Genomic DNA, 26,967 nt, shown 5'->3' with positions numbered 1-26,967 from the left:
CTTGGTGGCTACGTTGAGTATTGTTGGGCAATCATCCCGTTTATTTCACTTATTTGCCAAAACAACGTAAAACCACCATGATTTTAATAAACCTACTGTGATATCAAATAGTATAGTACTTAATAAAAATAAACTAAAATGAGAAAATTCATAATCCACAATGTTCTTATTTAAGTTCCCGGTGCATGGGGAAAGGAAATTAAGTTTATTATTTACTCTTAATGCAATTAGAGTCACTAGTTGTATATTAGTAGATACTCCTTCCGTCTCAAATTATAAGTCATGCAATTAGAGTCACTAGTTGTATATTAGTAGATACTCCTTCTGTCTCAGATTATAAGTCATTTGAAAAAAATATTGTCCTAATTTATAAGTCGTTTTACAATATCAATGAAATATTAATGTTATATTTCCTATTACACCATTTACTATTTATTACTCTCACTAATTTCAATTCTTTGATTTATCTTTCTCATACCATTTATTAAGGACAAATTTGTAAAATAACTCTTAATATCTTCTTCTCATACAAAATTAATTATATTTCTAAATACGTGTGAAATACCCAAAACGTCGTATAATTTGGAATGAAAGAAATGTAAAAGTTAGTTATACTAGTAAATTAGTTAGTTGTTCCTTTTATCGGATATATAAGTTTTTGTTACTCAATATCAATATGAGTTGTGTTATTTGAACAATCAATTTATTAATAATTTATGAGACAACTATAGAATTACAAAGAAAAAATAGGTATTGACACGAAAACCAAAGGAATAAATAGATAAAGTAAAAAATGATGTGAGTATGAGAGAAAGTTATTCACAATTAGGAACAAGAAATTCACAATTGAATTATTACTCAACAATCAAGTAACAATGCACAACATAATCCACAAAACCAATAACTATTGTAAACCAAACCTAACCTTAAACAAGATATTAAGAAACTACCCAACTTTGATGTATGTGATAAATTAATCAACAAGTTAATTTCTAGAATGAAATGTGGTTGAATTGATGAAACAACAAGTTCTTGAAAATCGGTTCTAGAATTTATTCAATCACAAAGTATATAGCAATTAAACTATTTCATCACTATCATACATCAAAGTAAATTTACAGAGATTAAAGAGTAAGGGAGAGAAGAACACCCGATTTATAGAGGTTCCCCCTTTTCATCGTCTCTAAGAATACATTTGCTCTTCGTAGAAGAAAATGCCTCTTCTATGAGCTTCCTCTATAATGTTGAAGTTTACAAGAGTCAATTACAAAGGTTCCTTCAATTTTTGAATCACCACTATTCAATGTCTCCAATCTTCAAGCTCCTTGAAATTAGATGAATCTCAAGGTATTCGAATCAAGCTATCATGCAATCCTTCGATCTTCTTACCCAAGAAATCTTCTTTACTATGACTCTGCTACGATCCCCTTCAACCTTGATTTTTGAGAAACAACTCCCACAATTACCTTTGGAGGTGAAAAGTACCTCCTTTTGTTTTAGATCCTTGATGCTCCACCAAGATCATTGATTGAAACTAAACTTGCAATTTTCTTATAGCACCCTAACAACCTAGAACTCCTATCCTAAAAGTGTTCTTGGAAAAAAGTGTTTAATCTGAAGAAGTTTATAAGAAAAAAATAGAGAAAAAGACTTTAGAATGATTTTGCAAATTGATTCAATGAATGAGAAAATGCATGGTAAGAAGTATTTATGTGGGTTTATAGCAAGTTAAAGTACTAAATAAACTCAAAACCCTCAAATGATTCAAATCATACATTTAATGATTTGAATCATATGTGAAAAATGAGTTTTGTGTGTGTTTGAAGAATATATAATTCCAATCATAGGTTTTATGATGCTAATCATTTTTTGATCATGACGAAGTTTGATTTGAATCTGAGAATTCTTGATTCGAATCATTGATCCTAGATGAAGATTGATTATAATCACAAATTTCATGATGCGAATCAAATCAGTCTTCTGTTTTGATGATTCGGATCAGAGAATTTTTTATTCAAATCAAATGCACAAAAACTTCAGAAAATGTGAAAAACACTTGAAGGTGATAAAAACACAAGAAATGGAGGTTGAATTGTGTTGGCTTTTTCAAACTTTTTCTAAGTGTTTGTTAAAAACGATTCAGGGACTGAAGCAAAATAGAGTTTGTTCAGAGTCTGAAACAGAGTTGAATGCAGCGGCATAAAATCACACACACACACACACACACACACACAGAGAGAGAGAGAGAGAGAGAGAGAGAGAGAGAGAGAGAGAGAGAGAGATTATACTAGATCCTTTCACAAACCAAGAATAGTCCAATCCCCTTACACTTCCAAGGGATTTCACTATAATTTCAAAAATTATAAATTGCTTAAGCACACAAGCAAGAGACTTATATTGCGCAAAACCCACAAGAGAGAGACTTTTACAATTTAACTTAATCAAATAACATATTATTTGGTTTTACACTTGATATACAATCAAAGGTGTAATACAATAAGGTTCAGATGGACTTTAAGACTTAAGAATTTATAAGATATGCAAGTTTATAAAAATTTCTCCAAGTGTTTGTGCGCTATTGATTTTGACATAGTAAGGACACTTGTAATAATTCAAAGTGTTGTTCTTTTTTCTTCAAGTCTTCAGGTCCTTATATATGGAAAATTTTGAGAGATGTTGATGAATGTCAACGCAACAAATGAGTAATTGAGAAGCTTGATCAGAGACGTTGGAATATTGCATGATTTGGTTAATGTTTCTAAGTAGTCATTCGAAATTCCTTTGCTTCTATTAGAATGGTTTGTTTCATTCCTTTGCTCCTTGAATTTCTTTGTCTGTATCTGCACGTGGTCAGAAGGCGACAAATTGTACTATTCATAGTCTGATAGCGACCTTCCTTCAAAAGACGACAAAACCCATCAAAGTCTTATGATGTTGACGTGGCTTCAGAGGCTTCACTTCTTCATACGCTTTTGACCTTCAGATGCTTGAGGTCTTTAGAGGCTCGTTCCAAGTCTTCGGCTTCTCACTTGCTTCAAATCCTCATATACATGTTCATGATCTTTATCTTTCAAAACCAAAACTTGTTTTAACATAAATTTAATTCTATAGTCATGCACATTGAACACATATGCTTAGCATGTTTGTTAAGGGACAAGCGAATATGACTATTCATTCTCTAGCTAGAGTGGCCATTTTTTAAGCGTGAAGATTTTAATTGTGCTCCTTTTCGTATTCATTTGTATTTGCTTAGTGAAATAAGTCAAGTTTGTTTGGTTAAAAATAATGTTTTCCGTAAGTCCCATTGAAACTGTTTGTACTCACTAAAAATATAAAAATTGCGGAAACAGTTTCAACACAGGTCCTTTATTTGTGGTTTTATCAAAATAACAAGGAGATTAATTGTAGACAACACATGCTGGTTGGGTCCCTTTTTTTTCCAGAAAAGAGGAAAATCATTACATACACTAGCTTTTACTGAAACCAAAAATTATAAAGCTTTACCATATTCGGATGCACTTCTCACATTCAGATCCAAGTATACAAACCAAGGAACTAGGTAAGCAATAAGATTCTTATCCATACACAAATTACCAATGAGTATAAAAGAAGAAATTTAACATTCTTATGTACACCTATGGTCTATGCTACCAACGTATGTTGCTTCTTTTTCATCAATAAATTGCACAATTGGTGGTATACATAGAAACCAAAACTGATAGCCGTCGCATACAAAACTCATGGAGTAAAAACAATCAATAAAGATCTAAGAGGGAACACGGCAGCAGATAGAAAACAACTTACAGACTACAAAACATATTCCCCAACCTGAAAACCGGCAAAATACTCTTCCAATAATTTTTGTTTCTCTGTTCATGGTGGTATTGATGTATCCTTGGGACACTCACTTCTCATCTCTGCAATACCATTTGAATTGCATTTTGTTGAGGCTGAGTCAAGCTCTGCAGTGCAACAACACAATACATTGCACAAGTTTAGCAACATTCATCTGTATGTCTTAAAATTTGCATGCACTTGCTAAAGAAAATTAATGCTGCATAACCTTGCAAATGTGATCTAAGAGCTCTCTGTCACTCTGTGAGAAGTTAGCAAAGAAATCCACAAGGTAATTTACCAGATTTATCTGCAAGAGCAACCACAATTGTTAATAAATGTCAAATACATATGCAGGTTAATGCATCTTATTAAACAAATGAAACAGAATCAAATGTGAGACCTGATTAAGTGGATCGGCAACAGTTAAAACGTCGTCTTCATACTGATCATCTTGATCCTTGTGATATTGAAGCAAGTTCAGCAATTAAAAAGAATAAAATAAAAAGTTCAGCTTAAAACTCAGACAAGATACAATCATAATAAAGAGATTATGATGTGATAATAATGGTAAATCAACCAAACCTCATTAAACGCTTTGGCCATTGCTTCAAGATTTTCATACGTGGGTTTTCCTGGATTCGACATTGAACAAAGAAATCCTTTATCGTTTTCAATGCCATCTGTTTGAACTTCTTCCCAATCACTATCCTGTATGAACAGTTTATATGCCGTAAAATCATTAATTAGTCTTACATCACACACATCAATATTCACTAACCTACCTCATCTTCGCGATCCAAAACTTGTTCTTGTATTTCAGTTAATGCATCTGCCAGTAAAGCCACAATCTGCAAATATTCAGAAAAATACAAGTAAATACTATAATTATAGGGAACTCCACACAAGTATATACCAATTTTGGTAAAAACTCTTTCTGTATAAATTTTGTGACAATTCATTTTCAAATTTAAATTTAAAAAAAGACAACATAAATGTTGAAAAAAAAAGACAACATAAATGTTGAAACTACAAATTAGATAAGCTCAAAAAACATAGCCATTATGAAACTAAAACAGGCAAATTAAATTAAAATTATAACATAATAAAACAAAACATGTCTGTTAAAAAAAATGCTATACAAACAGCAAAGCACAATAAATAAGGTAGACTGACGAACACATTAGTGTCTGTCTCTCCGCTAGAATAAAAATGGAATTACCTTTGTAGGAAGTGGCAACATTACCCACTGATCTGGAGTTGATTTAGCTTTTGATCTAGTGGTTATTCCTGTGCAAGACTTCACATGACAAGTAAGTTAAAAAGAAACTCAACAAGCACTCTTAAAACCAAAAATAAATTATATACAAATAATATTATGGTAATACCTTAATCAGATGACCTCGGACTTCTATTTTTGCCAGTTCATTGTGCCTGCTGGATACCAACAAGGCCAGGGCACTTGTAGTAACTTTTATTTGATATGCCCCCTGTATCTCACCTACAATCAAATACCATGTGTAAAAAATTTATATATCATGCTCATTTGCGCATCTGTGTGTTTTATTCAATGGAAGAAAGCTCTCGGTAAAACCATACAAGTATGGGCAGGAATAGGCCAAGCTGACCTACAGGGGCCTACGGCTAGACCAGGCTTTTTTCTAAATAGAGAAGACTAAGCCATTTTTTGAAGCCTATTTAGCTAAACAGGTCAGGCTACGGGACATAAAAAAGCTTCTTAGGCCTACCGGACTGGCCTACTTAATCAAGTATGAATATTTTTTATTTCTATTATTATTAAATTTTGTACTTCAGATTAAATTATAAATTTATTAAATTTTTTAGTAATTTAAGCTTATTAATTTACATTAAATTTTTGTGTATTTAAATGTGTTGTTATAAATATGATATCATGTATAGTTATATTCTCTAAAATGTCATGTTAAATATCAAAAGGGATTTTAATCTCGTTAGTCTATTTTAAACATAGATCAAGTTACTTTTAATCATCATCTTGCTGCTATTAGAGATCATTACAAGTGGATCATTGGCGATGGTTTGAAAGTTAATTTTTGGACGGATAATTGGATATATGATTCCCCTTTGGTTGACATTTTGCAAATTCCTCCTAATTTACATGCTTACTTGCCAGCGACTGTCGGTGAGTTTTTGCAGGGATCCACTTGGTCCATTCCTCAAATCTTGTGTGACATGCATCCTAATTTATTGGCTGACTTGAATAACCTGGTTTTACCTCTCTTGCCTGCTGCTGAGTGCTGATGAAACAGTTTGGACTTGCACTGGTGATGGTATGTTATCTTCTAAAGCAGCTCTTGTGTTTTCAAATCATGTGCGATAACATGTCTCCTGGGGTAAGAGTGTAAGACTGTTTGGAAATCCTTCATCCCTCCCTCAAAAAAAAAAAAAAAATTTGGTTTGGAGGCTTATGTACAGTAAGATCCCCACATGTGAGCATTTGAGGACTCGTGGTTGCATTGTGGTTAATGCAGTCTTTGTGGTTTGACAGATGAAACCTCTATTCATCTTTTTCTCCAATGTCCTTTGGTTGTCAGAATTTGGAATTGGTTATCATTTATTGTTGCATCACAGGTTTTATCTTAACTCCTGTCAAGATTTGTTGCAGCAGGTGAATTAGTCAAGTAGCAGCCAAGTTAGAGATATTACTCTTTCTTCTATCATCTTTACTCTCAATTAGGACTGTTCTACACTCATGAAAATGGAGGGCTTTATAACAAAGACAGATTGGTTGTATCAGGAAAAAACTAAGTCCTAGATATAATAAAGATATAACCTGAAATGAGTATATAAAGAGTGGCACCCCTTACCTTATAAGCCAGTTTTGAGCATGAGTTAGACCCAATATAAAAACCTAAATGGTATTAGAGCCTATCAATCGGGCAACCCACCATTATATCCCCGCACCAAGCCAAATAGCGGCGTGAGGGTACTGGGAAAAACCTAAGTCCCACAAAGAATAAAGATGAAGCCTGAAAATGAGTTTATAATGAGTGGCATCCATCACTAGGTTGTTCCAGCCTGAAATAAAAACCCAATAGGTTGTTCCAGCCTCATCATCTTGGATTCCTAAGCTACTCAATGAATTCACTCTAGTCCTACAGGAGGCCATCAGAAATTTACAGGACATATAGGCAGGCTGCTCAATCTCTATACTGGTCAAGGTCGAAAGGGACTCTTTTTCAGATATTGTTTCAACATGTTCTATTTGTCCACGGAACAAATATCTAGCAGCTTAACCTGCAAGAACTCTCCAACCCTTGCCCATCCCTAATGCCATTTGGGAGGAAATTAGTATAGACTTCATCACAGGTTTGCTTTAATCTAAGGGACAAGATGTCATGTTGAGTAAATATTGTAATTTTCTTCTCATCTAGCACCCTTATTCTGCCAGATCCATGCCAGAGATCCTCATCAGAGAGATTCCTACTCCATAGTAAGTGATGGAGATTCCACTTTCTTTAGCCACTACTGGCAAGAGGTTTTCAAATAACAGGGGACCGCCCTTAAATTTAGCAGTGTTTATCATCTGGAAACTAATGGGCAAACAGAGGTGTTGAACCGTACTTAAGAAACTTATTTAAGATGTTTCTTCCCTGAACAACCAAAACAATGGGCAGATTTTATTCCATCGACATAGTACAGGTACAGCACCAGTTTTGAAAGTGCAACCCATCGCCCACCCCATCGAAATTCTCTATTGAAGATCTCCTCCCTCTCTGACTTGCTTTATTCCAGGTAATACAGTGGTTGATGAAGTTGCTCCGGATCTCATGACTAGGGATGAAGCCCTGCATTAACTCAAGTATCATCTGCAACGAGCCCAGGATCATAGGACCTATTCAGGCAACGCATACATGAAGGAATCCATTAGAGGGAGAATGGGTCTATTTGAAAATACGCCCACACAAACAAGTGTCTTTGCCCGCAAGATTAAACCCTAAATTGCCTGCCAAGTATTATGATCTCTATTTAATCCTAAAACAAATTGGGGCAGTGGCTTCCAAACTTCAACTGCATTCTAGTGCCAAAACTCATCCGTATTCCACATTTCTCAATTGAAAAAGTTGTTCCACGTCTCGCTGTCACTGCAGATTTACCTGCTTAATTTCAAGTAGACGAGGGTGACTTGTCAACCTGCTAGAATTCTGAATACTAGACAAGTCCTACAGCAAGATACACTTATCCCACAGGTGATGGTACAGTGGCAAGGCAAATCAGCACAGAATGCCACTGGGGAAGATAGGCTAACCAACCAGGATCAATTTCCAGACTTCAACCATGAGGACAAGGTTGCTCTAAAAAGGGAAGATATTGTTAGGAACCAATCTAAGTCTATGCAGGTGTACTATGTCTATAGGAAGAGCGGAAGGAATATAAAGCTGTAGTTAGTTGTTACTGTTTTTTTTATTGTAATATGTTAGTCATATGTAGTATAAATAGGACTAATCTTCTTTTAGGAGGATGAGGAAATCATTTTACTTGAAAGTGTGAGCTGAAGAATGCTCTGGTGTGAAGAGGAGAATAGCTCTTTTGTGTACCAATTTTCTTTGTTATCAATAAAACTACCAGGGAAGAATAGACTCATTTTCCTCTATTGTTCAAGCCCTAACAACATACTTGTGATGGAGATTGTTACATGGTTTGTTAATTTGAATTATTAGCTCACAGATATTTTCAACAAGTCTCGTAAGGGCCAAGAGTTCGCATATAAAAGAAAAATGATTGCGTATAAACTATATTAGTAACAACAAACAAGATATCTCTATATAAACAATCCTAATCTTACTGTTAAGAGCACAACATGCAATCCTCCAGACTTCGATGAGTGGACAGATCGATAGTCACTTTATCTGTGAGAATATACTTTTGGTGGAGATTGTTACATCTTTTGCTAATTCGAATTGATAGTTTGCACTTTGCAGGACCGAGAATAAATCGTATATGTAACAAGTTTCATGCATATACATATATGCACAAACTTGAGCGGTGTTGTTGACAATTCTGATATTTCCCCAACTTCATTTGTTCCCTGTTTTAAGCTATGCAAATATCCTGTTTCCTAATAATTCCTATTTCCCTATATGTTTTTTCCAGATTCTATTCAGATTATTAATATAGTAAATTAGGAAACATTTTAGGCAGTAATTTCATAATCAATCGCTATAAACAATGAATTTTTTCTGTACGAAGGTTATTATTTATTCAAGTAACTAAGATCTCTCAACTCTATCAATTCTAGTCTTGATTTAAGTTACTTAGCAAACACAACAGCGCAGGGATGCTCACCTTGTTGCTTAGCCCATTCTGACATTACATAAGCAAAGGAATTATTGTGTCCCTCAGCTGGAATTGAAATTAGCAAATCAATAAATTGGCCAACATTAGGAACACTCATGTGTACCTGCATTTAACCAAACATTTGATAAAATTATCTCTGGACGAAGGACAGGTGGATGGTTTCTAGCCAAACAAATAATGCCGTACTAAACATGCCACGAAAAATGACAAGAATGCAAACAATGTAATATAAAGGATACTCCAAAACACAAACACCTAGCTAACAAAATAATTATTGATGCAAGAAGAGAAACAGAAGTTTTATACATGATCATTGCTTAAGTACTAGCTATCCACTTTTATAGACAATTGATAACAATGGAGATCTGGGACCATTAACCATTACCATAAAAAACTAACAATAGAATCATTAAATGAATCTAAACAATTAGTTATATTAGTATTACCAATCTGGCAAAAACAACTAGCAATGAGCTTCTCAGGGAAGCAATTTGAGCAGATTGCATGCGTCTGACAAGAGCAGCAACCAGGTCGCGTATATGTACAGCCATTTGTGATGATAAATGCAATATGAGTTGAAGAATATAACTCCCAACAAAAAGAGACCCGGAGCTTTCCAAATTTGGGTCTAGCAGTCTGTTCCAAATTAACAACGAATCAGGCAACAAATGAGAAGCAGAAAAAGAGAACACACAGATACACACAAGCAGAAAACAAAAAACAAAAAAACAAAGTAATAAACTCATCTACTAGTATCTGTAAGTAGAGTGTATCAGAACACGGGAAGAAAAGTAAGCCTTCTTCCATTTTTATCACATTACAAATCAGCAGTTAATTTTCTTTTTTCATATACGTGTAGTTAATCAGTTTACACTTTTTGTTACGATGGTTGAATCGTCCACTCATTCCCAGCTATAAAAAATGTGAACACAACAATTCTTATGACAAATAGTAGGTACTAATAACCTGAATTGTAAGTGTTGGATAGATATATGCACAGATGCATGTGTGTAGTTAGATATACAGCTGTATAAAATGATGCAACAAATGCATTTTTTCAATAATAAATATAAATGGTAGTCAGGGTTAGAAGTAAAGCATTTCCTATACTGGTTTTCTCATTTTCTTTTCTTACAGGAAAGCTCAATATGAATAGCATAAATTTCAATCAATAAAATGTATTTTATTAACAACTACTATGCATGGTTGAACTCACAATTAGCTAGATGGATCATACATATATACATTCTAGTCCACATAATTCAGTCTGGAATAGGAAGAACATAAGAGCGTCTCCACCGCTAGAACAATGTTGATGTTCTCAAGTTAATTTTTGTGGGCCAATAATTGCCACATAGGATTCAAGAACTTTCCTCATTTTCACTACAATGCATTTAAGTTCTTAATGTTTTATATGGGGTCCACCATGAACTTCACATACTATATTTTCTTTTCCTTTCCTCTTCTCTCTCTCTCTCTCTCTCTCCTTGTTTTTGTTTTCTCTAACACAGCACTGCAAGAACGTGTTCCCCTACAAGAACGGTTCTCCAACCTGTACTTCCATGTCATTCTCCTCCAATGCCTAGAGCAAAATTCTATGTTCTTGTGTTTTATAAACAATAGGTAGAACAAGCGTTGCTGATGCTCTTAATGTTAAACTATTATACTCCCTCCATTTCAAAATAAGTGTCATTTTAACAACAAAAAAATTGTGTCAAAATGAATGTCATTTTCAGTTTCCAATACAATGATAACTATTTCATTCCAATTGTACCCTTCAATTATTGCTATGTACATTACTCCCAAATCATTACTTTAATAGCAAAGAAACCAATAGTTAATGAGGATAATTTGGTAAAATAATTATTCTCTTTCTTCTAATCATTGCATTTCTTAATATATGTGTAAGAACCTTAAACCACGTACATTTTGAAACAGAGGGGGTAGAAAGGATGCATCAAGCAATGGTGGCAAGTAATGTACTAGAAAATTTGAAATAACAGACAACTACCTGGAAGCTATATCAAGTAAGCTTCTCATAGTTGATCCAGAATCAGGTCCCCAAAGAAGAACTTCTTGTCTTCCCCCGGATATAAAAGCAGATAAACATTCTGTAGCATTCTGCTCAGATGAAAGTCAATTCAAATAATTCATTCTATGTTGCAATAAGAAATCATTGCAAAAAAAAGGGTAACCCGGTGCACTAGAGCTCCCGCATATGCAAGGTCCGGGAAGGGGTCCCACCATTTGGTGTATTGTACGCAGCCTTACCCTGTTTTACACAAGAGGCTGTTTCCAGGACTTGAACCCGTGACCTTTCAGTCACATGACAACAACTTTACCAGTTGCGCCAAGAAATCATTGCAAAATCAAGAAATAAAATAAGATATACATGTATATTTTTATCAAAAAAAAAAAAAGTGACCTGAATTTCACTGTGCTCATCACTTTGAAGGATAATTCTGATAACAGCATCGAAACAGACATCATATATTGCTTTGATTACATCACCAGGGGCATTCTGTACAAAGCTATGATATTGTGAGATTGGAAAATAAAATAATTTAATTTTAAAAATAAAAAATGAAAAACCAATCCATGCAATTATACTTGCCTTCAGTAACATTGTTACCAGATCTAGTGAACCAGCTACCAAACCATCAGCCTGCTCTTGGGGCTGTAAGAACATTTAAAGGGTGTATAAATAACAATGAGTGCTATTTTAAAATCATTAATTAATATTGACTTTTAGTAACTTTAAATAGTCGTACTTCATTTAAAATTGGTCCAATATATGGCAAAATTCTGGAAACCAATGGATGTATACATCCAGGAATGCTTTTGATTGCCTGAAAAACAAATATCATCAGATGACAAAATAAATCACATATAAACAATTGAAAAAATTGATGCCAAATCAATTGTTACGAACGTAGAAGCTTGCCATTTTATGCATAATCAGTAATAAATTCAGATCAAACAAACATCATAGAAAGCTAAACATTGCAGCTAAAGAGTGGTTTAAGATTGAATTGGTGTTTAGAGGATGTAAAACAGGTTAATGATCACAAACGTCAATCATTGCATTCTCCACCAGAAAACAAAAATTCTAACATGATATCAGTCAGAGCCCTAATCAGGATTTGTTGGACAACCCGCTACCAGGCCACTTGGGTCACACTCTGAATGGCCAGTCTTGGGCGGGAGTTACTTTTCAGTTATAAGATTTCAATAAATATTTAATTTATATGTTATGTTATCAACCAGTTTATCTATTAATTCTGCCAAACTCAGACATAATATATAATATCTTCCTTTTCATGTCACAATCTCATGTTTTGCATTCCTATACCCTTCAATGCAATGTCTGTTGGATATACGAATTACAATCTCAATTGTAACTAATGTTAAATGTTGACAAAATCAAGACACTCATGCAGATAATAATATTAACAAAAGAATAAGCATCAAAACCATTACCTCAAGAACTTCAAGTGCATCAATACTGATAAAAGGATCCAAAACATGTGATGCCCATACATTAAGGATTACCGGAGATACAACACTTTCTACTACTGCTGGTGATTCATGGCCTACAATATAAAATGAGGGGATAAATACAAACAAATGGCTAGCTACTAAACACAGCACACAAACGTGTGTGGAAGTAAGACTAGACCAGAAATGGTCTATATATCAATAATTCAAATACAAGAGAAAGATATAACTAACCTGCCTTTACTGCTTCTTGCAATGTTTCAAGTACCATGTGCAATGTTTCATCCGATGCCTGGACACCATATTAAGGTAACTACATCTTGCAACAATAGCAGTATATGTGTGTGTGTGTGTGTGTGTGTGTGTGTGTGGGCAGCTAACTTACTCCCGCCTATAGAACATACATGAAGGAGTAAGTTAGCAACCCTACCCCCACTTATTTTTCCTAAAAACTCCATTGCTTCTTTAACAAACACTAATTTAATGGATGGACATTATTGTAATTTTCTTTTTGTAAGTTTTTTGGTGGAAACATGTTTTTTCTAACATGACCACTATCGACGGAGCAAAAACCATCATCGTTAGATTGGAAACATTGTTCAAGCACAGTATGCCACACGAAACAAAAGATCTGTTTCATCAACCACCTAACACATTATTGGAACAAACACAAGTTTTTTAACATTGTTAATATTTGTTTCAAGTTTTTCATTATTTTTTTATGGATGTTTCACGTTTTTTTTTTTAAAACAAGGGTTTCTTAATTAAAAACAGTAGAGACAAACATTAACTGGGACATGATAAAACAAAAATGCAATTGTCAAAAGCAATTTCATTAGGTAGTTGTTAAAAAGAAATAGTCTTAAACGCACTTTTGACCCCCTAATTTTTCAAAAATAGCGATTTTGGCCCCCTATTGAAAAAAACAATATTCCAGCCCCCTAACTTTACCCCCTTTTGCAAGTGCCAATTTTGACCTGGTCAAAGCCTATGTGGCTACTCACTTAAGTGAGTTGGACACCACGTGTGACGTAGGTCATTTTCAAATTAAACAAAAAAAAAACCGCATATACATCAAAGGAATTAAATAAATGAAAAAAAAAATTCAAACCCAAAAAAAAATTCAGCATTACGATCTTTCACTTTCTCTCTCTACCTCCTTCATCTTCTACTTGTTCTGCTAACTCTTATTCTTCCAATTCTACCTCCTTCCTCTTCCTTTTAAGGCTTAAACCCAAAAAGAAAGAAAAAAAATAGCTATACGATCTTTCACTTCTCTGTCTACCTCCTTCATCTTCTTCCTCTTTCGCATGTTGTGTCTTCCATGAAGAAAAAAAGCTTCCCCTTTAGGATTCAAACACATGAAAATCCGTTTCAACCCCATTAACACGAACACTAACCATAACTTTTTCCCTTTTCGCCTCCTTCATAATTCTTTGAAACTTCACAAATCTAACATACCAAGGAGATGATTTAAAGCTACCATCTTTTTGCTGAACAACAATTATAACAACCGTGCCGCCAAACGGAAGAAACGGCCCGGAAAAACTCTATACACCACATCTTATGTAACCTCCTAATCTCCCCCAAGATTGCATGTTGTTGTTGTTAAATTAACGTTTTGTTTCATAATTATTGTTAAAATCTTCAAAACCAAAAAAAAAAAAAAAACAGAACCAAACTTCCAAAACCAAATAAATGAATTATTAAAGTTCTGAAGACATGAAAGGAAGCAACAGAGAACGCATATTCAGTTACAGTGAAAGCACCTTTTGATATACAAAATGGGTTTGATGATGAAATTGAAGCTACAAATGCATTGTTGTTGTTCTTCATGGTTTCCTTATTTTGAGCAAAAATCAAGGAAAATAGTTGGCTCATGTTGTTCTTTTTTATTTGTGATGATTTTGGTTTTTTAATTTGTGATGATTGTTGTTCATTTTTTTTAATGGAGAGAAGAGAAAGAAGAGAGAAAAAGGAGATCGAGAGGAGAGAGAAGACAAAGGAGTTTTTTATTTTTTTAATTATTATTTTTTCAATCAATGATGAGTTGGATATTTTTTAATTTAAAAAAAATATACACATGTGGCATCCTAGTCATCTAAGGATGTGTCCACATATGAATTGACTTGGTCAAAATTAAAGGGGAGGGTCACCTTTGCAAAAACGGGTGAAGTTAAAGGGCTGAAATGTTGTTTTTTTTTAATAGGGGGCCAAAATCACTACATTTAGAAAGTTAGGGTCAAAAGTGTGAAGCCCAAAAAATATTTGGGCTTTTGGTCAAAAGCAAATGGGAGTAGGTTTGCTAACTTACTCCTTCATGTTTTTAGATGGAGTAATATATATATATATATATATATATATATATATATAGACAGATAGATAGATAATAGATAGATATGACAAAAGGATTATATTGTACATTACATGATTAAGAAGATCTGTGAGGGATGAAAATAAACCCGGTAATTGTGGTTGGACAATTTCTTTCTTTGCTTTAGGGAGAAGCTGAGAAAGTGCCCTGCAGGCACCTACTTTTACAGGTGGAGGCCTGTCAAATAAAAAGTTAGAAGAAAGCTTGATGTGCAAAGAACACAAATTGACGCAATTTTGCTTACACATTCATTGTAATTGCCTTCAATGCTGCATCGAGAGAGTGCTCTAGTACACCGCTGCTTATCTGTACATTAAGCAAAGAAAAAAAGTTATATATATGAGAGAGAGAGAGAGAGAGAGAGAGAGAGAAGGAGAAACTATCCAAGAAAAGAGAACAGGACAGAAAATGGTTACCACAGAGGATAATTTAGCAACTGAAGTAAAAATACGAGCATATAGAAAGGGGTATTCAAGAGAATCTGTCACAAAAAAAAAAAGGGAAAGTGAGATGAAAAATACACACACACATATATGCAGGCATGCATGTATCACAACTGAAGCATAAGGAAGGAATTGAGAAATGACCTATTAGAAAGTCCTCGGCAACAATCTGCTCAATCATGTCCTTCAAGTTACTTGTCTTCAACCCTGACTCCTATATGAAGGACATAAAATATATATCAAAGTATATCCTAGTCCAAAATAGTGCCCAGTTATTGAAAATGGAGATGAAAATATTTAAGCATATATATCATCTGCCCGTGAGAATTGAGAAAATCAAAATCAAAATCCCATACCTCTGACTCAAGCAGTTGCTCTGAAAGAGATGACAAGGCAAAAAGAGTAGCTTCTCTTATCTGCCAAATTGATATGTGTAACATTGACTTTAGAACTTAGATATGATATATTCCGTGAAATGGTTTATACAAAATCAAACAAAATTCTCATGATACAAATAAGTTTTGGGACCATTGGATTGCATAGCATGGCATTATTAATATAGCATATGTTTCACGCTTTAGATGAGTATTAGAGGTTAGAACCGGTAATTCAATCCAAGTAATTTTACACTGAATAGCACTAGTTTTATTGATGAAACACTTGAGGAAAGAACATTACAATGAGACAGATTATTAGAGACAGACGAGTATCCTTGTAATAAGAGTGAGTATCCTCTCTCAAATCATCCAATTACGAAATAAACTGGCCAACCCCTTTTTATGCCCTACCCTATTCTATTTATTTAGTTGCAAAACAGTACCACACACACAATCTAACTAGGCTGGGACATCTTTATTGGGTCTGTGTCTCACACAATTGGAGGCCGACTAACAATGAGATATACAGAAAAAACAGATCTCAAACCACCAGGGAAAGTATGAAGAGCCTTGTGGAAAAGACAACTAGCGGAAAAAGGGAAAATTAGGTCATAACAATCTTGCAAAGAAAGGAAGGAGTAAACATGAGGGAGCAAGGATAAGAAAGGCTCAACAATCCTAGTTCAGGAGGCATCAAGAAATTTGAGTGAAAACATTGGGGCCCTTTGGAAAGGGAGGTTGCCAGGTTGGTAGACCCTCAAATATCTAAGGGTATTTCGACCTTTTTTCTTTGAGTCTGTAATAAAGAGGAACTTTCCAGTTGTGAGGAGCTAGACTCGATTTTTTTCTTCCTTGGTAATGATCCTAACAGAGAGTTAAGGAAAAGAAAAAAAATAAAAAAAGAGGAGTATTTGGAATCAGCATTATTTTAAAATAGCCTTCTCAGCAAGCCAATTAAAATTAAATTATACTCTACTAGATGTACTACAAATATTCTAGATCCAAGGAAAACAGAACTTCAGTACTTACCCTCCACCAGCTTGCATTGCCTGCTACTTTCCTTATTTGAGACTCGGTGAACCATTGTTTTGCAGCATCTATGATGGCCAGAAATCCTTCACCATCAAAAGAATTGACCACCTCTTCCAGTAAAAGCACGCCTACAAGAAGCAATTTTTTTGATGAAGCTCACGAACATCTCTACAACATACATATAAATCCATACAAACAACCCAAATAACAGAAATGCAAAATAGAGATTTTTATTTTTTAAGCAAAATATAGTGCACATGCATTATATGGCAGAAAAAGGCATCCCAACTAGGTTGGCTTCCCCAAAACCACCACCTATCATTTGCAGCACTCTAACATATTAAGATAAAAATAAAATAATGAAAAAGGAGCTTGGGGGAACTAGGCCAAAACCCAAGAAAACAAAGTAGCAGATACATAGCAACGGCCTCGTTAAAAACCTTACCAGGAAAACCCAAAGGGATAAAACCATGGTGATGGAAAAAAGAGTGCAGTACAATACAATCAAACTAGAAAAATAACTCATCCGCTTAACCCAATGTTAACAGAGTGCAGGCAGTACAATACAAGACATATTGGATAACTTGAACAGATTTTGCTAATGAACCAACTAAAATATTTCCAACGGATATCCATAAAGTCCAGAGAGTTAACTTCATTTTTTTTCATGAAATTTATACTTGTAATGCATGCTGAATGCATCGACGTATTCTAGTTTATTTATCCAAAAGGATGCAGTCCAAAATCCATCCATTTGTTGCCTTCTAACTAAAAGGGAGGTGATGAATAAGTGGCCCTATGTTCTTGACTGATGCAATTCTTAAAAAAAAAAAAAGTTGAAAACAGTAGTGCATACAAGGATTAAAGTCACTATTATAACCGATAGAAAAAATAATCATGATGAACAATCAACAAACCTAACCAAATTGAAATAAACTATCACTTAAAAAAATTGAAAATGGCAAAAAAATATGACCCTTGCAAATATTTGCCCTTAGGAAAGCTGTAAGGAATCAAAAAATAGAAGTTTGTGTTGAAAAGCACAATTTTTAAACTTTCAAGAAATTAAATATACAATTTTCAACAACAACCAAGCCTTTTCCCACTAAGTGCATGATTCAAATCACGCCATAATGTTCTATCATAAACCATATTTCGGTCGAACTCGTTAAGTTCTTAATCTTTCCTAATAGTTTCTCTTGTAGTTTTTCTGCGTCTTCTTTCCTAATAGTTTCTCTTGTAGTCTTTCAATACAATGTTTCTATATATTTCGTTTATTGACAAGTGCACGAAGGGAAAATGTTAGCATTTGTCATAAAATATTGAGGAAAGTTACACACCAGAAATGCGGCAGCTATAAGTGGCATCCTCTTCGTCAGAAATAAACTGGTTGGCATCTGCAGACCACGTATGAACCTAAAAAAACAAGAAAAAAATAATCAAGGATTCCATTGCAGCAAATTTAGAAAAGAAACAAGTAGAACATCATAATGGCACTACTAGATAGCACCATAATTTTCACTTTACCAATCATGTTTTACATCAACCCACAAGAAAATATTGATTGATCCTATAGGAGAGATGGTAGATTAATTGTCTCAAAGGCTAAAAGGTTAGAAGATATACTTGATAAGGCCCTAGATAATGGTTCAGCTAGTAGAGCCTACCACCATTATTTATAAAATCTTAGAATTCAGGTTGGGCCTAACTCAACGCTACAAAACCAGTTTGTAAGGTGAACGATGTCTTTCACTTATAAACACATTCTCAAGCCATATCTCATACAATGAAGAAAACCTTAACGCCTACGACTTGACATCTGGAGTGGTTTTACAGCAGGTGACCCCACAAATCATGGATAGGCTCTGATATGATATCATCTAAATAATTTGGATTGGACCTAACTCAACCCTACAAAATAAGCTTGTAAGGTGAGGGATGCCTCCAACTTATAAACACATTTTCAGGTCATATCTAATCTAATGTGGGACTTTTAACAGAAAATAAATAAGTAGAACATCATAATGGCACTACTATATATCACCATACTTCTCACTGTACCAAATGATGTTTTACATCAATCCATGGGAAAATATGATTGCTCCTGTTTATAACCAGAATATGAGAGTTGATCCAAGAGGAGCGAAGATGGACCAATTGTCTCACGGGCCAAAAAATTAAGAGCAGTAGGAGACTCAAAAATGTTTTACGTACCTGCTGTTCTGTCATTTGAAGAAAAGCAATAGTGTAGTACACCAATTCTTTGACATTAGCTGCAACCGCCTATAAAAGCGCAAACCACACATCAAAATAAGTGTGCAATAGAACACAACTATAAGTAAACAAACATTTCAAGAATGGTCTGAGCAAACCTTTGCTAGTCTTGAATTACCGACAATGGTCAGCAGAAGTTCAAACAGCTGTATTAAGAAAATTTGATGTAAAACAACAGTTCGAAGCTATATAAAGAAATCAACTACACACAAGAATAAACTATTTGGCCCTGATCGATACATGTTTAGACAGACCTGAGCCAGTTAATTACTTAAAAAAGTAAATTACACTATCCCCTATGAGATGCTAACATTACATTGACCTGTCATCCATTTTGAATAATCACAACCCTATCTAAGAGATTAATAAAGGAAGGCAATGTAGTCAAAATCAAAAAACTACCTAGGATCAGACTGGGGGAAAAATACCCTAAACCAAAGGATCATAACACAGATCATAACACTACCTAAAATGCAATATTATACTTTCACAAATCATATGCATATGCAGAAACAAACCTCTTGGTAATGGGAAACATCGGTCTATTTAAATATAAACATGCTTGTTAGGAGTGAGGAACACCTAACTTCATTTGAGCCTGCCAGGGATATTTTTTCATTTTCTACAATACAACTCTCAGCGTCACAAGTAGTGGTAAATGTGAACACCCTTCTACCAACGTTCGGACTTCAAGAGACAAAATGAAGTTTTGAACACCGTTTCTATTGAATTGGATCGGAAACTTCACAAAAAAATTCTTTGATACATCAAAAATCCTAAAGACAATAATAAAAGTTCAAAACTAGCCTAGATGATGCTTAGAGTTGTAAAGAGATGCTCATTCAAATGAAAATGCTATGACCTACATTAATCTACAAGAGTGAGTATCCTTTTTTCGAAACAGAGAGGACAACAATGCAACTTAGACATCTTCTAAGGGTGGAGAGTGGATGGTGTAATTACTCTTAAAATTAAAATGTGTAGAAATTGTAACTTTCGAAACAATTATGAAACACTGTTAAAAGATATAGATCAAACATAGAAGCCCAATTAAATTATGAATCATAATGAAATCAGTAACATTAACCAGCTGACAATTATTAACAAGGACGGGCCATTAACTTGATAAAGTAAAATGGAAACAAAAATACATTGAACCATTATTGATCGAAGAAATCAATTGTTGCAGATAAAATATGTTAGTTGACTCTGACATGAAAATACTTGCATTATCAAATCATCAAAGTAATAAACATCAAAAACCGCTGCTTTTGTCACCTGGATAACAAATGAATCAAGGCTTATCTCTGAGCCATCAGAATCATATCTTCCCTCATATGAATCTTCTGCTCCTTCAATAGATGCCTGCTCATAAACTCTCAGAGAGGAGACAAATGTATTCCACAGTGGTCCCAATATGACTACAGCGAACAGCGTCTTGTCAAACAAATAAAAAATAGAACTAATGACAAAGGCTACGCAACAAACTATGGGAACAAACATACCTTCAAATTGACTTTTAATTAGGCTTGAGAAATTCTGAATAAACTGATTCAAGCACTTCAAAACCTTAAAGAAGAAAGATGTAATATCATGTTAAAACGTAGGAAACTAAGAAAAAATGTAGAAATCAACTTTTAAAAAACCAGACCAACCTCCATTCTAATACTCCAATCATCTGGATTTTCAGATTGAACCGGAACTTCTAGAATAGAAGAAAATTGTTCCATCCATGGTTTAAGCAAAGGAACTACTAGAGAACTCGTTTCTGCCTAAACAGTACACAATGATATATGTTAACAATTAAAAAGTAAAATACACTAAACAACCAATGAACGAGAACTGTGCAAGTTACTTAGTGGCAAGAAAATACATTATAAACACCACTCATCGCCCCCAGCATAGAGGTGCAAGAATAGACTATTGAAAGGGCCTTGGTCCGTATGTATGTGTCATATATCTGCACAGAGGAACGAAAAAAAGAAAATTTTGTCATGTGACAGAAGAGGCACGATTCACAATACAAACAGAATATTGGTTATATTTCCTTGTGTTTCTCGTTCTTCTATTATGAAAAAATTCATAGGTCCAGAAATGATTTATCAAAAAAATTGCATTACTATAAATTGTTAAATTTGCTTCTAGAAATTCATAAAAAATGGAAAAAGGAAAACAAAAAGGAGACTTCCGTCTATAATCAGGACATGTCAATTCAGATGCTCCTTTCTTTTCTTAAGTTGAAAGTTGTGAATATGTAAAAGAAGAAATAATATAGGGGAAAGATATCAAGAAGAAGAGAGAGCGTGTTAGGAAATAGAATAAAGGGGAACTAGAGTACTTATGAGTTGTTAAAACAATTAGTTAATTAGCTGGTTAGTTTGTTATGTGACTGTTCAGCCGGTTAGCAAGTCTTTAAATGGCCTTCAATGAGTTTTATCATTAGACTCAAATTGTTCATAGATATCTTCTCTTCCACGAATCTTAGTTATTCTAATTCCCGTTTATTCTATATCCTATAAAAGAACTATGGAAATTCAGGGTCAATATGTGTATAATGAATTCGAGAAAGTTCGTAGATTGTTTTCCATCTATTCTTAACACTTGCACTTCCTCCCAAGCCAATCAGCTTTGGAAGGAAAAAAAAATCTAAGATTATGCTAAGATAAATAAAGCATAAAACTGCATAGTTAGAAGGTTAACAGAAAAATATACAAAATTATAACCTGCGGAGAGGATACAATGGTCAGCAAACTTGGGAACAAAGCAGGTATTAATGTTGGAACCGTTCTATCATCCAAGTCCGCTGAGAGAAGAACCAAGCATTTCATAGCTCCATGCACTAGAATAAAATTGTAAGAAAAATTAAGAAATGGATTAGCATATAGAAATTCAAGTGTTACATAAGTATGCTAAGAAAAGCATAGAGCAAACAACTTCCCAATTCGCGGAATTTGGGTCAGGCCTAATTCAACCCCACAAAACCGACGTATAAGTTAAAGGATGTCCACCACAAATATTATTATCTAATGTGGGAGTCATAGCATGAGGAGTGTGATCCAAGTGACCAAAAGGATCAAGATAGACTCTACTGTCATATTATAATTTGAGTGGGCCTAACTCAACCCTTCAAAATCAGCTTGTAAGATGAGGGTGCCTAACCAACCACTACTCAAACCATACTATTATCCAATGTGGGAATTTCAAAGTGTTATGTGTCAAGTTTGGGTTTTAGAGCAACAAATGGGCCAAACAGAGAATTTGTTAAATAGCTGCTTATGTGGTAAATTTGTTAAGAGTAAATGCAGTTATATTATGGAGAGGGTAGCAAGTGGAAGTGCATTCAATGTTCTCCAGTTAGACACCTTATGGTTTGAATGAAGATACAAATGTCTCTTCTCCAATGAACTTTTTCTCTGGCATTACAGTTACAGGGGTTATCTTCTTTGATACAACTATTTTCAACAGTTTCTTTCGTTCTTTGAATTTGGGTTCCTATCATATAGTGTTGCGAATAATGTAGATTGCACTACATTAAGATAAAATATTTCATACTTTCCATTTCTTCTTCTATACATAACTGCTATGATACTATTTCAGTTATTAGGGTAATTCAATTTCGTTTTTTTTAGACTAGCAATTAACAGCGTTGATGCACAGTAGTCTATAATATTTATATATCAATAATATTCAGTTTTTTCTTATCTCATTCAAGTAAAAGTGCCCTTATCATATAATGTTTAGTATATACACTCCATAAGGAAATGGAACCCAACTTTCACCCAAGGCTTTTCCACAACCAAACATAGTTTCAAACTTATAAAATCCTACAAATCACCAACTCAGAATGGATTGTTTACCTCCATTCAAGTTGGTTTGACTGTTGATCAAATTCAGGAGAAATGGCAATAAATCTGGCCATAACTCTGGCCAGTCATACACTGCAATGGATGCCACAGCCATACCAATAGCTGTGCAAATTTTCCGATGAGGGTCATCTAATGTCAATAGAAGCATTCTGCGGATGATATCCTGGAGATGTAATACAAATTATCACAAGAAACATGTTTTAGTATACTATTCATGAAATAGCCAATTGCAGAATAGAACAATTTTTTCAACAGGCAGAAAGAAAGAAAAATGGCCAGTTGCAGAATAGAACAATTTTTTCAACAGGCAGAAAGAAAGAAAAAAAAACAATAAGTGTTCTCATGGGAAAGTTAAACAGTCTTAAAAGTATGCATTATGTATTCTCCTATCAATAAGTGTTCCAGAAATCCATATTCAGGAAAATACATTATCTGCAGAGACATACATGATATATGAGATCCTTGAGGACAAAATTGAACTGTTGAAGTCTAAACATTCTTCTACAAATACTACATACAGTAATTGTCATTGTCAAAGCCCAAAAGGTAGAAACATTCTCCAGCATATAAGAAAATACAAGGAAATATATGACATTATGATTTAAGGCCTCAAAATGACAAGCAAAAGGAATGTTTAAAATCCAATGGTAAGGTATCCAAAACCAAATCAAATCTTAATCAACAGAAGCTCCGATAATAGTTTCCGGTGATGCCTTGTAGATATCGAGTTTTGAATAATAGTAAAAAAAAAATAGAAATAAAAGAATATGGTACCTTTTCGTCAGCAGAAACCACAGGAGGTTCAAATGATTCTTCACCCTCCTGCCAATGTTTTTTAACTAACTGCTTAAGAAGGACTGCAGCTAAGTAGAGGAGAGTTAAATTATCCAAGATCATAAGCTCGTGGAAGGAAGAAAATCAATAATTTCGTGGCACCAACATTTAGTATGTGGACTATTTTATAACAAATCAGTTGTTTTTCTTCTACTTAGGATATTTTTCGTAAGACATGATTTTGAGCTTATAGCTTATATCTTATAAACTCATTTTACTAGAAAAGACCTGTTTGTAACCTATCTTTACTAAATTATAGCGGTTTTTGATAAGCTAATCCAAGTAACCTATAGCTTATCGTCATTTATCTCAATTTTACCCTTGTAATCTTAATTGAAAAAAAATTAAATATATCATTTTCATGTCATTTCATATTTATAAGCTAGTTCAGCCGCTAATTTTAACAAACACTACAAATTCAATCAGCTAACTTATTTGCTATAAGCTATAAGCTAGATTATCATCTATCCGCTATAAGCTAGATTATCATTCTACCAAGCAAGGATGAAAACAAACAAAATTAAAGATTTGTTATTAACAATTGAAAAGGATATCTGGCGCAATCCCACAGCAATGTCCTTGTTTGCAATGACTTTTGATAATGCAGTGCCAAAACCTTCAGGGAAATTTAACATTATAAATAATTATCGTTCTAAATTGCTGAAACCATGAAGGAAATTGAGCATCATCACAAGAACCTGATTGGTGAGAGGCTTGATGAAGAGAAGCTTCGGCGAAAGAACGAATCTCGTGGTTAGGATCGAGTGTGGCAGATAAGCAACTGAGAAGCCATTGTTGATCTTGATCTACAACGTACGCCATTGATGATGAAACCCTAGACCAGACCCAACGACGCCGTTTTTGCTTTCAGGTTGCTTCAGCTTTTTCCCGCTCAGAGGAGAAGAATTAGGAAGATTCTTGCCCGAGAGTTGGAGAGAGGGTTTTATAGCAAGCCAAAACAACACAGACAGACAGTGGCAGAAATGAAATTTCCTCAATATACCTACCCTTATGCAAGAAATTTGTTTTTTATCCATGTAAATATATCAACTTTTTATTTTAATTCATCTAAAAAAATTCTTTGATTTTTAATCTCTAAAAGTTTTCTATCTTCACTTTAGGTCTCTCCTTTAATGTAAACTAATATGTAGAATTCATATTTTTTAATAAATTTTTGCAAAGAAGATTATAATATCATAAGAATCTCTTCCAAAAAAATAGAATTTTTAACAAAAACATGAATTAAATACGTATTTTTATATTTTTGGCAGATAAAAATCCATATTTAATTCATGATTTGTTAAAAAAAATTGTGAGAGATTTTTATAATATTGTACACATGTCTGCATAATTTCATTAAAAAATAACAAAGTCTACACATGAGTTGACTTAAAAACATGGATCAAAGGTGGTGATTGAAAATTTTATAGAGACTAAAGTCGAAGGAAAATTTTAGAAGGAGTAAATCAAAAAGTTGAGAGATGTGTTTTCATTTGAATGATGTTGCCATATATAGAGCTTTAATCTTGGTGATCATACAAGAAACTAGCCGTTACAAAACTAGTCTCGTTATTTTGTTCTTTTGTGTTTTGCCTTGATGACCAAGAAAGTATTGAACCTAGTCATTGTGCAATGTTTCTCAACTCTTGATCTTCTTGTGCACCTTTGGTTATGTTTTTGTCAACATTCGTTTTGGTGTTTTTTGAATTTTTCATTCTGAAGTCATGTCTAATATGCTTCTGATCTTTGGAGTTTCAATCTCATGTATCCCTTAACTTGCAATTCTAATCTACCTGATCTCGAACCTCAAGTACATTTGATCTTCATTCCTTTCTTCAAAAGCTATGATCCAAACTCTTGAATGAAAATTCGTTGGTGAGAACCAATTCAGAACTTCTTTAGCTTAGCCATTTTAAAGTGCTTCTAATGTGTCTATTTGATCTCCTGATCAGCAATATGAAGTGTTTCTGATGTCTTTAGTGAATTTATTTTTTATTAATGAATTTTATTCATGAAATTGACATGGATCAGCTTTTGATCTCATTTTGAAGTACTTCTGATCATTCTGAAGTAGCACATTGTGTTGTCAAGATTCACGTTTCTTGGATATATGTACATTTGTAATATCTTGGTCTAAAGAACACTCAAATAAACTTGTTAGATCAAACACATATCAGAATCATATTGATTTTTTTAATACAATAAAGTTTGTTATCATTAAAATATCAACATAAGAAGGATTTTGTGATTTATCTCAACAATCTCTTCATTTTTTTATGATGACAAACTTTTTGAATTTAGCATCAAGATTTTGATTCTGATTTTAACTATAAAATAATATGGGATTGATAATTGTCAAAATTATTGGTTATTTCGTTGCACTTATTCCCCATAATCTATTAGAAATAGAGTGGTTGCATGGCCTATATCGTCTAATTAGTAACTATTTAGTAAATTAAGAGTTTAATTAGATTTTATGGTTAATTAGTCATTTTGAACGAGTAATGCTCGTTTTGTTGTTTTGTGGAGCAGCTTAAATATTTGTTCTGGAAATCCAAGAAGATATAGCATGAGATATGAGGTCGGAGATGTATGAAGATGCAGAGTTGGGAGCATGTCTGGAGATGTATTGTTGTGGATCGCCCAGTATGGTCGTACGATGAAGTGTCAACTCCGCTCAACCCACTTGGGGTTGACATGGTGGTGTTAGTTTTAGACCTTGGAGTGTGCTCCTCTCACGATCTCAAGTTTGATTCTCCCTAGTGTCAATTTCAATGGGCTAGTTTGACTTCTTAAAAAAAGAAAAATAAAAAAAGAGCTAGCTCTCTTCCTATAAATGCCTTTCAGAATGACAATCAGAGCCTTTTCCATCGAATTTGAACATCATACAATAACTTCAGCTCTTGAGAAAACTTATTGATAGGATTCTACTATCAATACTAGTTTCCATTACTCATCGAAGTTAGATATCATCACTAAATTACATAAATCTTTGATTTTTACCTCAAAGAACACAAAAGAGCAAACACTCAATGAGTTAAGGGCCGCGACGACTAGGATAAGACGTGACAAAGGGGGAGGGGGTACCATCATAGTTC

At 33.9% G+C, this 26,967-nt stretch overlaps 1 protein-coding gene across 1 annotated transcript; it reads right to left on the bottom strand.

Moving 5' to 3' along the window:
• Positions 1 to 3,472: 3,472 nt before the first annotated feature.
• On the bottom strand, positions 3,473 to 24,785 carry LOC146922220 (ARM repeat superfamily protein). Its single transcript, XM_085715259.1, has 33 exons — positions 24,568 to 24,785; positions 24,424 to 24,485; positions 23,810 to 23,902; positions 23,027 to 23,198; positions 21,893 to 22,008; positions 21,043 to 21,129; positions 20,825 to 20,941; positions 20,675 to 20,738; positions 20,448 to 20,590; positions 19,268 to 19,315; positions 19,110 to 19,178; positions 18,236 to 18,311; positions 16,893 to 17,023; positions 15,843 to 15,902; positions 15,631 to 15,700; positions 15,460 to 15,524; positions 15,288 to 15,349; positions 15,097 to 15,220; positions 12,904 to 12,961; positions 12,652 to 12,764; positions 11,943 to 12,020; positions 11,786 to 11,848; positions 11,597 to 11,692; positions 11,183 to 11,292; positions 9,618 to 9,807; positions 9,160 to 9,274; positions 5,223 to 5,335; positions 5,057 to 5,134; positions 4,620 to 4,685; positions 4,420 to 4,545; positions 4,238 to 4,294; positions 4,064 to 4,144; positions 3,473 to 3,962 (listed from the first exon to the last, which is right to left on the bottom strand). The coding sequence occupies exons 1-33, from the start codon at positions 24,689 to 24,691 to the stop codon at positions 3,912 to 3,914; spliced, it is 3,078 nt and encodes a 1,025-aa protein (XP_085571385.1). The 5' UTR covers positions 24,692 to 24,785; the 3' UTR covers positions 3,473 to 3,911.
• Positions 24,786 to 26,967: the final 2,182 nt, after the last annotated feature.

Source organism: Medicago sativa, chromosome 5 (assembly GCF_051527215.1).
Source record: "Medicago sativa cultivar Bolivia chromosome 5, Bolivia_mono, whole genome shotgun sequence".
In the NCBI taxonomy this organism is placed as follows: domain Eukaryota; kingdom Viridiplantae; phylum Streptophyta; class Magnoliopsida; order Fabales; family Fabaceae; genus Medicago; species Medicago sativa.
This window is presented reverse-complemented; position numbering and strand designations above follow the sequence as displayed.